Source organism: Lolium perenne, chromosome 6, assembly GCF_019359855.2.
Source record: "Lolium perenne isolate Kyuss_39 chromosome 6, Kyuss_2.0, whole genome shotgun sequence".
Lineage (NCBI taxonomy): Eukaryota > Viridiplantae > Streptophyta > Magnoliopsida > Poales > Poaceae > Lolium > Lolium perenne.
Window position 1 is genome coordinate 247,186,057 of NC_067249.2, and position 13,689 is coordinate 247,199,745.

Consider the following 13,689-nt stretch of genomic DNA (forward strand, 5'->3'; position numbering starts at 1 on the left):
CGTCGCCGCCGCCAATCCCATCTCGGGGGATTCAGGAGATCGCCTCCGGCACCCTGCCGGAGAGGGGAATCATCTGCCGGAGGACTCTTCACCGCCATGGTCGCATCCGGAGTGATGTGTGAGTAGTTCACCCCTGGACTATGGGTCCATAGCAGTAGCTAGATGGTCGTCTTCTCCTAATTGTGCTTCATTGTCGGATCTTGTGAGCTGCCTAACATGATCAAGATCATCTATCTGTAATGCTACATGTTGTGTTTGTTGGGATCCGATGGATAGAGAATACTATGCTATGTTGATTATCAATCTATTACCTATGTGTTGTTTATGATCTTGCATGCTCTCCGTTATTAGTTGAGGCTCTGGCCAAGTTTTTGCTAGTAACTCCAAGAGGGAGTATTTATGCTCGATAGTGGGTTCATGCCTCCATTAAATCTGGGACAGTGACAGAAAGTTCTAAGGTTGTGGATGTGCTGTTGCCACTAGGGATAAAACATCGATGCTATGTCTAAGGATGTAGTTGTTGATTACATTACGCACCATACTTAATGCAATTGTCTGTTGTTTGCAACTTAATACTGGAAGGGGTTCGGATGATAACCTGAAGGTGGACTTTTTAGGCATAGATGCATGCTGGATAGCGGTCTATGTACTTTGTCGTAATGCCCAATTAAATCTCACTATACTCATCATATCATGTATGTGCATGGTCATGCCCTCTTTATTTGTCAATTGCCCAACTGTAATTTGTTCACCCAACATGCTTATTCTTATCGGAGAGACGCCTCTAGTGAACTGTGGACCCCGGTCCATTCTTTTACATCGAATACAATCTACTGCAATACTTGTTCTACTGTTTTCTGCAAACGATTATCATCCACACTATACATCTAATCCTTTGTTACAGCAAGCCGGTGAGATTGACAACCTCGCTGTTACGTTGGGACAAAATACTTTGGTTGTGTTGTGCAGGTTCCACGTTGGCGCCGGAATCCCTGGTGTTGCGCCGCACTACACTTCGCCGCCATCAACCTTCAACGTGCTTCTTGGCTCCTACTGGTTCGATAAACCTTGGTTTCTTACTGAGGGAAAACTTGCCGCTGTACGCATCACACCTTTCTCTTGGGGTTCCCAACGGTCGCGTGCTGTACGCGTATCATCTGCCGCCCCACTTCTCTTGGTGGTCTTGGCATCCTCAACATGGAGAAATTTGGGAGGGCCTTACGCCCTTCGTTGGCCTTGGTTAGCTTGGACTACGCCGGAGAAGCCTTGGGTTGGGATGGAAAACCCTTGCAACGAGGAGGATATGGAGCTTTTCCACGCGCTCACCAAGGTCAACATTGGGGATGGGAATAAAGCGAGTTTTTGGCACGATCCTTGGGCGGATGGAGTTAGCGCCAAATGCATTGCCCCCTCCATCTTTGCCATGTCCAAGAAGAAGGGCTGGAATGTGAGGAATTCCATTGCCGACAATGCTTGGGTCCTACACCTCGATACTTCGGCGGGCCTCTCGGTAGAAAATCTGCAGGAATTCATCAAGCTTTGGTCGCACACATCCCAGCTCACTCTTCATGATGATGTTCCAGACTCCATCACTTGGAAGCTCACCAACAATGGCGCCTACTCTTGCTCGTCTGCTTATAAGGCGCAGTTCGCGGGAACAATTTGATCCTGCATGGACTCCATCATTTGGAAGGTGTGGGCTCCTCCCAAATGCAAGCTCTTCTCATGGCTCATCATCCAAAACCGCGTTTGGACGGCGGACCGGCTTGCAAAGCGGGGGTGGCCAAATGGGAGAGTTTGTCCTCTTTGTCGGTGTCGTGACGAGACGGCCTCTCACCTTCTCTTCCAATGCCGCTTCTCTATCCGGATTCGGAAGATGGTCAAGGATTGGCTTCACATACATGACTTCCATCCTTCCTCATGGGACGAGTTTGACAATGCTGAGCTTTGGTGGACCTCCACCGTGCTAGCTCATGGAGGCCGTAAGAAAGCTATGGCCACCCTCTTCATGTTGGTTGCGTGGGAGCTATGGAATGAACGCAACGTATCATCTTCGACCGTATCAAATCGGAAGCTAGAACTTGGGTTATTGCCGGCGCTAAACATTTGGGTTTTTTCATGGCGGGAGAGTAGGCTTTTGTGACCTCGGTGTGGTTGTAAGACTAAACTAAATCTTGGCTTCCCAAGCTTCTTCTTTATTAATGAATTAAGGCAAATCTTTTGCCTTTTCTTCAAAAAAAAAAAGCGTTAGCCAGATATCCGATTATTTTGCTTTCGATAGTCAGTTTATTTCTAATGTTCCATAGGGTCTAACTAGAATCATGGCACACACCCGCGTAGATGAAACGTTTGGAAGAGGAAAATAAAAGCATATAACACGGTTGGTTCAAAAACGAAAAAAGTCATAGTACAAGTTAAGCATTGAAAACATGTTCTTAACGGACCTTCTTTATTTCGTTAAGAACAAATGAAGTATACAAATTTGTGACGATAAACCTCACAACATGATCTGATGTGTTCACGGGTGATGTACTGGAATCAACCAAAATGGCATGGATGAAGCTCCCGCGATCCCTTGGCATTCATGCACTTCCTCCGTGTTTGTCCCAATGTCGTACACGTGCAAACGTTTGTCGAAAGGGCTCACCCAATACACGGTGTTGGGAGGCAACCCAAACTTACTCGCCAAGCACCAACCCGAGGGATCGTTTCTCGAGCTCGCAAGTATGGTGCGATCGCCTATGCGTTGTCCACCCTGACACACCTTGATCCGGCGAAACCCATCTTGTAGACGGCAACGTCGGCGACCGTCTTCCCAGCAAGGTCCGCAAAGAAGATCCACAGCCTGTGGAGCTCGCCGTCCAAATCCAAGAGAGAAGCATATGCATGCACACACTCTTCCCCGCTGGGAGGGAAGGTGAGCTTCATCCCTTTGGTCTTGACAGTGCTCAAGACAGGCTCCGGCAAGAACTCGAGCACGCCGTATTTGTTCGTACGGATCGAATAGTAGAACTTGCCACCGTGTGACACTAGATCGACGATATGCCGCTTTACCCAGTCACGTTTTCCTCCCAGTTCCACCCAAGTGCCACCCAGATCGTACTCATACCTCACCCACTCTGCGCAACCAGGTGAACCGACGTGGCAGTACCACAAGACCGAGCTCCCACACGGCTCAGCGATGACCGCCGTGTATCTATCTTGGACGGTGGGATCGCCGGACAGGACGCACTCGGAGCCGACGGGGGGAGCCTGCGGCAGCGACGGCAGCATGATCTGGCCGCTCGCCGGATCCCGCGGGTCCCACAGGAAGGTGGCGCAGGTGTCCGGTTCCCAGGCCAGCACCCAGCCCCGCGCCGTGACCCAGTTCCGCTTGGTGAGCAGCAGATCAATGTCGCACGGGTGGTACACGCCGTCGGAGGCGCCGTATAGCTTCGTGGGTCGCTCGTCGCCATACTCGAAGACGAGGCATGGTAGCGACGTCGCCATGATTTGTGGCAGATGATTTGACTACAGATCAATTGCCGGGACGATCAACGCCGTGGACCTTGTCTTTAAATAGGCGAGCGGCACCGGCGCATCGCCCAGATGGCGAGTTCGAGCGGGATTCAGAGATATATACCTACCGACTCGTACTTGGGTTCGAGAAACAGTCGGCCCGGTGTTCAATTCCGTGTATAGCTTGGAAAACCGAAATTTAGAACTAATCAATGGTGCATAGACTGTCCTACTACCTAAGAAACCGGGTGCAAGTGAGCCAGCACACTTCAGGCCAATTCGATTAGTCCACAGCCTTACTAAAATCTTCCACAAGGTTTTGGCCCGGCGGTTCCCGTTCTTTCTCGGCTGGCGGAGAATAATCACGGAGCATTTTTGAAAGGTCACACTTCACGATAACTTCATGCTCGTTAAGGATTCTACTAAATTGTTGAGGGACAAACGATGCAATTGCCTACTTTTTTTTTTGAACATATGCAAAGGCCTTTGACACGGTCGCTCGTCAATTCCATAGAGGTTTTAGAAAAGAAGGGTTTTGGTTGTCGTTGCAATGGAAGATAGGTGTCCGGGCGCGTTCGAAGAAAAAACCATTGGTTTGACTTTCAGCAGCTAAGGCTTCTTTAAGAAAAACATAGAGTTAGTGCTCGCGTGAACAAATTCTTAAGTATGCTAATTCTTAAGTACTTCACATTGGTTAGGAAATCTTGCAACATTTTTGGACTTTTATCATAAGACTTATCATGCCCAAGGCGGATTGGACGGAAAAACAAACCAAGAAGTGCCTAACAGGTCCTGTGAATTATGGAAACCATGCGGCCCCATATTCAAAAAAAAAAATTACATCCCAGTGTCATACTAGTTGATATAAATTTTTACAGACACCATCTATATATCTAATACCCTAAAAGTGGAAGTGCATAATAAACATAGACCGGCACAATCATAACTGTAAAAACATGAGTTGCAACGAATTCCATCCTTCAATGAACATACACCATAATAATCTGCGGCCAAAAAATTAGAAATTTAAGTCAAAGTGCACATTAATTAACATAATAAAGAAGCACATCAGCATGAAAGTTGTCAATAACATTTCCATGGAAACATATACTGCTAATAATTTGTAGATAGCTAGTGGCAGCCTCTTTAGTATTGTATGGAAGAGTGCATGAGCATTGCTATTGACAGATGGTAGGATACCGTGATGCAATAATATCAAAGTAGGTCTTTGTCTATATACATATTATATATTTGACCACACTCTCCTACTTTACCTTCATCTTGAATCAAACAAAATCGTGGGTGAAGTCACGCGGCTGAGAATTATTTCTACTCGCTCCCAAGAACATATATAATACCAACGTGGCTGAGAATTATTTTGCATAATAATATAAATTTGTACTTGATTGCAATATTACGCTACAAATAATTTTGTCGACTGCAAAATAATTCTGACATTGATTACCTTCTCTTTCTAACTAGACACCAGTAGAGTAGCTGCAAATTTCATTTGACGTTTCTCCAAGTGTACGATCAGGCTTCACCTGCCCAATGTTATCTTGCTGAATCTCAGTTTGCAGCGTATCTTCATTCGCCAGAGTTGGTGTACTAAATCAAGCAACAAAGTCAGGCAATAGTACTGTTGTTATCTTTAATTTTGGATATTATAAAATGCAGTTGAAGTAAACTGGAGTGTATCTACCTACATATATACAGTAATTTTTTTCTAATTGGCTCAGAGTTTCAGCCTTGGACGTATGAACAGAATATTAATGATAGATTGTTGTCTCATATATCCCCCTTTGGATAGATTTTACAGTGCATTTAGTATATAAACCCTAATTTTAAAAACTTGCTGTATTCTCTATCATCATGAAACTGTTGTCCCTAAAAAGAAGATTGAAAACTATGTTACCCAGAGGTAACAAGGCTATTAATAAATAAATTAAACTATGAATGCAAGGCGGTTCGGAAAAAAATGTAGACCATATGTAGAACATACATACATACATACCCTGATAGTAAAATGGATATTTCTTAGAGATTGAATAATTCGTAAAACATGTTAATTAAGGTGTAGTTTTCTCTGAAATATGCATACCTTGGTGTAGCAGTCTCCAAGTAGTGCATGTAAACTGCAAGGTCGTACCAAAGGAGGGCCACCAAGGCCAGTATCAAGAGCAGATGGCACAAGACCGCGAGGATCTGGGATATGAGGCATAGCGCAGGAGAAATTATCATCCAGGGGAAAAGAGCGGACAGTGACCATACCATCAGCTCTTCGTCTCTGACGGGAAATCCTTCCGTGAGAATGAATAGCCAGAAGGCAGCATGGATCCAGCCACAATATGAGAGGAACATAAGGATGTCCAGCTCGTCAGTCGTGGTCTACGGCCATGACAGAAAGAACGCCATGACCAAAGTCCAGACCAGCACTGTAAAGGGTGCCGAAGTATAAAGAGTGGCGGGAGGGCATAGGTAAGGCGTGGATAGCTAGCTCGGTCCCTTTGCGCAGGCGGTGCGTGGCGAGAGAGTAGCCCAAGTTTCCGGCAGCCCAGACCATGCTGAAGAACAGGACGAAGACAGCGGTGGCTGAGCCTATCGCGCTGGCGGAACAGAAGGCCAGCACGGGACCGTATGAGAGCCGGACGAACTCGGTGTAGAACCACCGACTTCGCCAGATGCTCAGGAGGAAGCAGAAGACAAATGAGCAGATGCTGAGCGACACGATCCACACTTGGGACATAGGGTGTCCGTTGAAGCGCACCAGCATCAAGGTAGGAACAACGACGGCCACCAGCGCCATTACAACCAACAGTATGGCGCGCAGAATGCCACCTCCAGCGGGGGGCGTCGGCCCCTTTTCTTCGCTTCCAGCGGCAAGCTTGTCAGGCGCAGCGGAAGCAGCCGTGGAGATGGGCGCGCTGGTGGCGCGAGCAGCAGCGGCAGCTGAGACGGCAGCGACCTCGGCGGCAGCTTGCCTTTCACCAATGTCTTTTTGTGGGAGGCTTTGAGCGGGTTGCGTCGGCAACTTTTCTTCACTTCCGGCAGCGCCTTTGCCTGCGGCAGGGGAAGCAGCCATGGTTTTTTTTTTTTTTCTCGAAATGGGGCATTGCCCAGCCTCTGCATCAATGTGATGCACACGGCTTTTCATTTATTTGAATGGTTCAAAAAAAATTCAGAAGTTTACATCACGGATCAGAGATGGTTGAGACAAGTATCAACCATCGAAAAATGAATCCTAGGGTTTGGATCTCATGAACGATGGAGAAAGCCTATTAGTATATATACAAGGTGTGCTACTGAATCCTGAAACCTTGCCAAACTCTGAAAACCTGCCAAATTTTGGTAACTTTCAGAGTTGCCAAATGTTGGCTAGCGAAACTTTGCTATCAACCGAATATTCTATATAACTGTTAGGGCATGTACAATGGTAGAGAAGGTATGCCTTCCCTTACTATGCCACATCAGCTAGAGAAGGCGTTAGATATAAGTCATACAATGTATTATCTCTTACAGCCATCTCTAGCAATTAAATTTTTGGTAGGAAATTTGTTGCTAACAGAAGATATATGTGATACAATGGAGAAAATAGTCTTCCCTTATTTCCTAAGAGATGGTCTCTTAGCTAAGGAAAGACAATATTCTCTCTCTTCATTCTCTCTCCTCCAACTAAGCAAAAAATCCGACGTGGCATTTCTAAGGGAAGGCTGACATCATCCCATTGTACATGCCCTTATGGCATGACACCAGTTTACGGCTGCTCGGGATCGATGCGGATAGCATACTACAGTCGAATATGAAAAATACAAGTACAACCTTTTTTACATGATTTCCGGTTGTGTTGCCACCGAGCAAGGTTGGAATTGATGTGTTCCTTTTAAAAGGAGAGTGGGAGTTCGTGAGCGACTGGTGGCCGGACTTTCTGATATTGTGCCGTCAGAACACCCTATCCACTATTAATTGTTAGTGATCGAGTAGCGTTTATGTTTCCCAATTCCACTCCTGTCAATTTTTTTACTTTTGATGGTGAGTTTTCTAAGAAAGTCTTCTTTGAATATTTTACTCAATCGCCTCAAAATGCACATTTTCCCCTCCGTGTTCATCCAATTTCTATGACCATGCATGTCACTTCAAGTTTTTAGTTTAAATGCACTCCCAAATAATCAGGACATTGTATGTTTATCGTTTTCCATGCTCTTCAGAAGGTCGAGGGATTTTTGCCTATGAAGCCGTGCGCCTTGCATTGCTCGCCCAGAGGATCAATGGTTGTTTTGTCCTTGTGGTAGTTCTATTTGTGACCAACTATTAGTCGACTTGGTGAGACGGACTGGGCAGATTAGCGTTTTGAAATAAATTTTGTTCTGGGGCAGCTAAATATTAAAGTGGGCGGATGACATATTCCGGACATATCACTTGAACATCATAAGAGCGCTTCTACAATTGATTTTATGTGGCTTTATGACTTTAGATGGATAAGAGGTTAACACTTGACAATACTTCAAATATCATGTGTTGCTTCAGTTCAATATTTGTTGCTTCAGCACTCCAGTGTCCGGTTTTAAATTAATAATGCACATAAGGTTTGTTACATAGATGCTGACAACTTACAAATATGCTGTCAGCTTATACAACATCAAAGACAACAAAAGAAAAAAAAAAAAATCAAGCTAGAGTCGTTGATGCCCTCTAATGCGAACAAAGCACTAGCGAGCTACGAAGGGAGATCTTGAGCTAGGACCATTGATAAAGAAATGAAAACGGCCATGCTGCGCCAAGAGAGGTAAGCCATTGCATGTACGTTATATTCCATGACCTGAGCGGGACCACTGGCCCCTTTCCTTGGTTTCAAGGGCATCCTACTTTCGGCATTGCAAACGCTCACCTGAGAAGCAAGAACCAAGCTCCATCATGCACTGAGCTGCACAACTGCAACTGATGGAGGGGAACCCTTCTCCTCCAACCAAGGCTCATGGGACTCACACCACCAAACTACAAGAACACCAAGGCCAGGCGAAGAGCATCAAAGAAAATGGCACTACTTCAATGTTAATATTTCTTCGCATTCCTTAATTTTCTCAATCACTATTTAATAGTTTTTCAGTCTTTTTTCTTGATTTCTGCAGTTCGTCTTCTTTTCTCATGTCTTTAGTCCTTCGTTTATCAGTGTTGCGTTGGTCATCTTACCATGTATTAAATCATTTTTCCGTCTTATTTCTTCCGGCTTCAGTTTTGTTCAGCCCTCTCATTTTGGGGCTCTCTTTTTAATTTGACTTGTCTTTCTTCTTTCGTTTTCTAGTTAATGGTTATTCCTGTGTTTTTTACATCCTTTTTCACAGTTTCCAGTCATGTAACTTTTGTGATACATTTAATTTCCATCTTTTTGCATATATTATTGTGCCATAGAAACTCCCCACAGAAGTCTGTTCGCAGCTAAAGATCCCTAGAGAGTGGGTTGGTCGCATTGCTTATGGGCGGATGATATTACACAAACTCAAACTGCAACGCAGTAAGGGACGATGGTCTCTATTTCTAGGCATATAATGAAAATAGTTTTTCCTATGATTGTCCTTAAGATTGAAATGGATGCATTTGTCACATGCCATTCTCTAGTAGGAAAACAGTTACTTGTGGTGCACCTAGCTAGTGTAGGAAAAAAATCCCCTAGAATCAAACAACTATTTGTGCTACAGTGGCATAGGGCCTTGCACCACTACTACCATGCGATCGATAATAGCTTAGATGTGGCACACCATGAGCCACCATGGGTATGTACACATACCAGTGGTGCACCATGTTAGTGCGCCACGGGTAACCTAGGAAAATATATATAAAAAAGGCGTCGCCTCGGTCAGCTCAGGCAGGTAGGGGATGCAGAACGAGGCGCTCGCGAACTCCGTCACGGTGCTACAGGCCACATCATAGGGAAGGGTTTTGGCTCGAAGGACGCGTGAAGGCGACGGGGAGGAAAAAAAGCACGCCAACAACCAAACCAAGGCATGCGCGCGGACAGCCGTGGTCGATAGTGTTGGGTTCCGATGCAGAAAACAAAAAAAAATTCCTACGACGGATATACATAGCCAAGATCTATTCTATAGAGATGCAAAGTAATGGAGGGAATCCGTGTTCATACACTCGAAGACCAAAAATATTAATGATCACGATGAACGTTTGTCGATGAAGTTGACGTCAACACCAACCTCAAGGTCGTGAAGAAGTCCAACGATGAAGCGCTCCAAGTGTCGCGCCTCTGCAGTTCAACACACGTATGTTCTATAGATGTCCTCCAAGCGCCTGTCTAGCGGTGCAGCGGAAGAAGATGATTCAGACCAGTGTCTCGAACATCACGACGACGTGTAGTCAGATGAGAATGCTCCAATCCTGCGCACGTTCCAAAATCGGGCACACACGTGAGCGAGAGGAGAGGAGACAGAGAGAGAGAGAGCTCAACTTGGATGAATGAGGAAGGCACCCCTTAGGGGGTTTATATATGAGGAAAGGGGGAGAGGTGGGGCCACTAGGGACAGCCGCCCACTCTCCCCTTCCCCTGCGCCGGCCGGCAGCTAGGGTTAGGGTTGGGGGCGCACCGGCCCACCAGGCCGGGCCCCTTTCCCCTTTTCCATTGGCCCTTGGCCGGCACCCTTTAGGGCCACCAAATGGTGGCCTTTTTTAGGGGTATCCTATTTTTTACTTTATATCTATTTATCTAATTCATCCAATTAAATAATAAACATATATGCGAGTATTTAAACTATTCTTTGACCCCAGAACTTATTCTGATTCCTCTCCAGAACAATTTCAGTGTTCTCTCCCTATTCTCTAACAATACCGAATCGATCCCAAAGCGTCATATACCCTTAAGTGTGCCACTGCTACTAGGAAAAGGCCTATCTGTAAGAATAGTGTCAGTGGCGCACCACGCTAGAGGTGTCCCACTGGCTCACTACAACAAGGTGCTCCATTGCTAGCCCATTACCAATGGCGCAATAGTGTGATACGCGTACAGCACGCGTCCGTTGGGAACCCCAAGAGGAAGGTGTGATGCGTACAACGGCAAGTTTTCCCTCAGTATGAAACCAAGGTTTATCGAACCAGTAGGAGCCAAGAAGCACGTTGAAGGTTGATGGCGGCGAGATGTAGTGCGGCGCAACACCAGGGATTCCGGCGCCAACGTGGAACCTGCACAACACAAACCAAGTACTTTGCCCCAACGAAACAGCGAGGTTGTCAATCTCACCGGCTTGCTGTAACAAAGGATTAGATGTATAGTGTGGATGATGATTGTTTGCAGAAAACAGTAGAACGAGTATTGCAGTAGATTGTATTTCAGTAAAGAGAATTGGACCGGGGTCCACAGTTCACTAGAGGTGTCTCTCCCATAAGATAAATAACATGTTGGGTGAACAAATTACAGTTGGGCAATTGACAAATAGAGAGGGCATGACCATGCACATACATATTATGATGAGTATAGTGAGATTTAATTGGGCATTACGACAAAGTACATAGACCGCTATCCAGCATGCATCTATGCCTAAAAAGTTCACCTTCAGGTTATCATCCGAACCCCCTCCAGTATTAAGTTGCTAACAACAGACAATTGCATTAAGTATTGCGCGTAATGTAATCAGTAACTACATCCTCGAACATAGCACCAATGTTTTATCCCTAGTGGCAACAGCACATCCATAATCTTAGAGGTTTCTGTCACTCCCCAAGATTCACGGAGACATGAACCCACTATCGAGCATAAATACTCCCTCTTGGAGTTACAAGCATCTACTTGGCCAAAGCATCTACTAGTAACGAAGAGCATGCAAGATCATAAACAACACATAGATATAAATTGATAATCAACATAACAAGTATTCTCTATTCATCGGATCCCAACAAACACAACATATAGAATTACAGATAGATGATCTTGATCATGTTCGGCAGCTCACAAGACCCGACAATTAAGCACAATGGGGAGAAGACAACCATCTAGCTACTGCTATGGATCCATAGTCTAGGGGTAGACTACTCACACATCACTCCGGAGGCGACCATGGCGGTGTAGAGTCCTCCGGGAGATGATTCCCCTCTCCGGCAGGGTGCCGGAGGCGATCTCCTGAATCCCCCGAGATGGGATTGGCGGCGGCGGCGTCTCTGGAAGGTTTTCCGTATCGTGGCTCTCGTGATCGGGGGTTTCGCGACGAAGGCTATTTGTAGGCGGAAGGGCAGGTCAAGGGGCGTCACGAGGGGCCCAGATGACAGGGCCGCGCGGCCAAGACCTGGGCCGCGCCGCCCTGTAGTCTGGCCACCTCGTGGCCCCACTTCGTCTCCTATTCGGTCTTCTGGAAGCTTCGTGGCAAAATAGGACCCTGGGCGTTGATTTCGTCCAATTCCGAGAATATTTCCTTACTAGGATTTCTGAAACCAAAAACAGCAGAAACAAAGAATCGGCACTTCAGCATCTTGTTAATAGGTTAGTTCCAGAAAATGCACGAACATGACATAAAGTGTGCACAAAACATGTAGATAACATCAATAATGTGGCATGGAACATAAGAAATTATCGATACGTCGGAGACGTATCAGCATCCCCAAGCTTAGTTTCTGCTCTTCCCGAGCAGGTAAACGATAAACAAAGATAATTTCTGGAGTGACATGCCATCACAACCTTGATCATACTATTTGTAAGCATATGAAGTGAATGCAGCGATCAAAACAATGTATATGACATGAGTAAACAAGTGAATCATATAGCAAAGACTTTTCATGAATAGTACTTCAAGACAAGCATCAATAAGTCTTGCATAAGAGTTAACTCATAAAGCAATAATTCAAAGTAAAGGTATTGAAGCAACACAAAGGAAGATTAAGTTTCAGCGGTTGCTTTCAACTTGTAACATGTATACCTCATGGATATTGTCAACATAGAGTAATATAACAAATGCAATATGCAAGTATGTAGGAATCAATGCACAATTCACACAAGTGTTTGCTTCTTGAGATGGAGAGAAATAGGTGAACTGACTCAACATAAAAGTAAAAGAATGGTCCTTCAAAGAGGAAAGCATCGATTGCTATATTTGTGCTAGAGCTTTGATTTTGAAAACAAGAAACAATTTTGTCAACGGTAGTAATAAAGCATATGTATCATGTAAATTATATCTTACAAGTTGCAAGCCTCATGCATAGTATACTAATAGTGCCCGCACCTTGTCCTAATTAGCTTGGACTACCGGGATCATCGCAATGCACATGTTTTAACCAAGTGTCACAAAGGGGTACCTCTATGCCGCCTGTACAAAGGTCTAAGGAGAAAGCTCGCATCGGATTTCTCGCTATTGATTATTCTCAACTTAGACATCCATACCGGGACAACATAGACAACAGATAATGGACTCCTCTTTTATGCATAAGCATGTAGCAACAATTAATTTTCTCATTTGAGATTGAGGATATTGTCCAAAACTGAAACTTCCACCATGGATCATGGCTTTAGTTAGCGGCCCAATGTTCTTCTCTAACAATATGCATGCTCTAACCATAAGGTGGTAGATCGCCCTTACTTCAGACAAGACGAACATGCATAGCAACTCACATGATATTCAACAAAGAGTAGTTGATGGCGTCCCCAGTGAACATGGTTATCGCACAACAAGCAACTTAATAAGAGATAAAGTGCATAAGTACATATTCAATACCACAATAGTTTTTAAGCTATTTGTCCCATGAGCTATATATTGTAAAGGTGGAGAATGGAAATCTAAAGGTAGCACTCAAGCAATTTACTTTGGAATGGCGGAGAAATACCATGTAGTAGGTAGGTATGGTGGACACAAATGGCATAGTGGTTGGCTCAAGTATTTTGGATGCATGAGAAGTATTCCCTCTCGATACAAGGTTTAGGCTAGCAAGGTTATTTGAAACAAACACAAGGATGAAGCGGTGCAGCAAAACTCACATAAAAGACATATTGAAAACATTATAAGACTCTACACCGTCTTCCTTGTTGTTCAAACTCAATACTAGAAATTATCTAGACCTTAGAGAGACCAAATATGCAAACCAAATTTTAGCATGCTCTATGTATTTCTTCATTAATGGGTGCAAAGTATATGATGCAAGAGCTTAAACATGAGCACAACAATTGCCAAGTATCACATTATCCAAGACATTTTAGCAATTACTACATGTATC

At 44.8% G+C, this 13,689-nt stretch overlaps 1 protein-coding gene across 1 annotated transcript; it reads left to right on the forward strand.

The window, feature by feature from the left end:
• Positions 1-1,276: 1,276 nt before the first annotated feature.
• Positions 1,277-1,666, forward strand: LOC139832687 (uncharacterized). Its single transcript, XM_071822500.1, has one exon. The coding sequence runs from the start codon at positions 1,277-1,279 to the stop codon at positions 1,664-1,666; it is 390 nt and encodes a 129-aa protein (XP_071678601.1).
• The last annotated feature ends 12,023 nt before the right edge of the window (positions 1,667-13,689 follow it).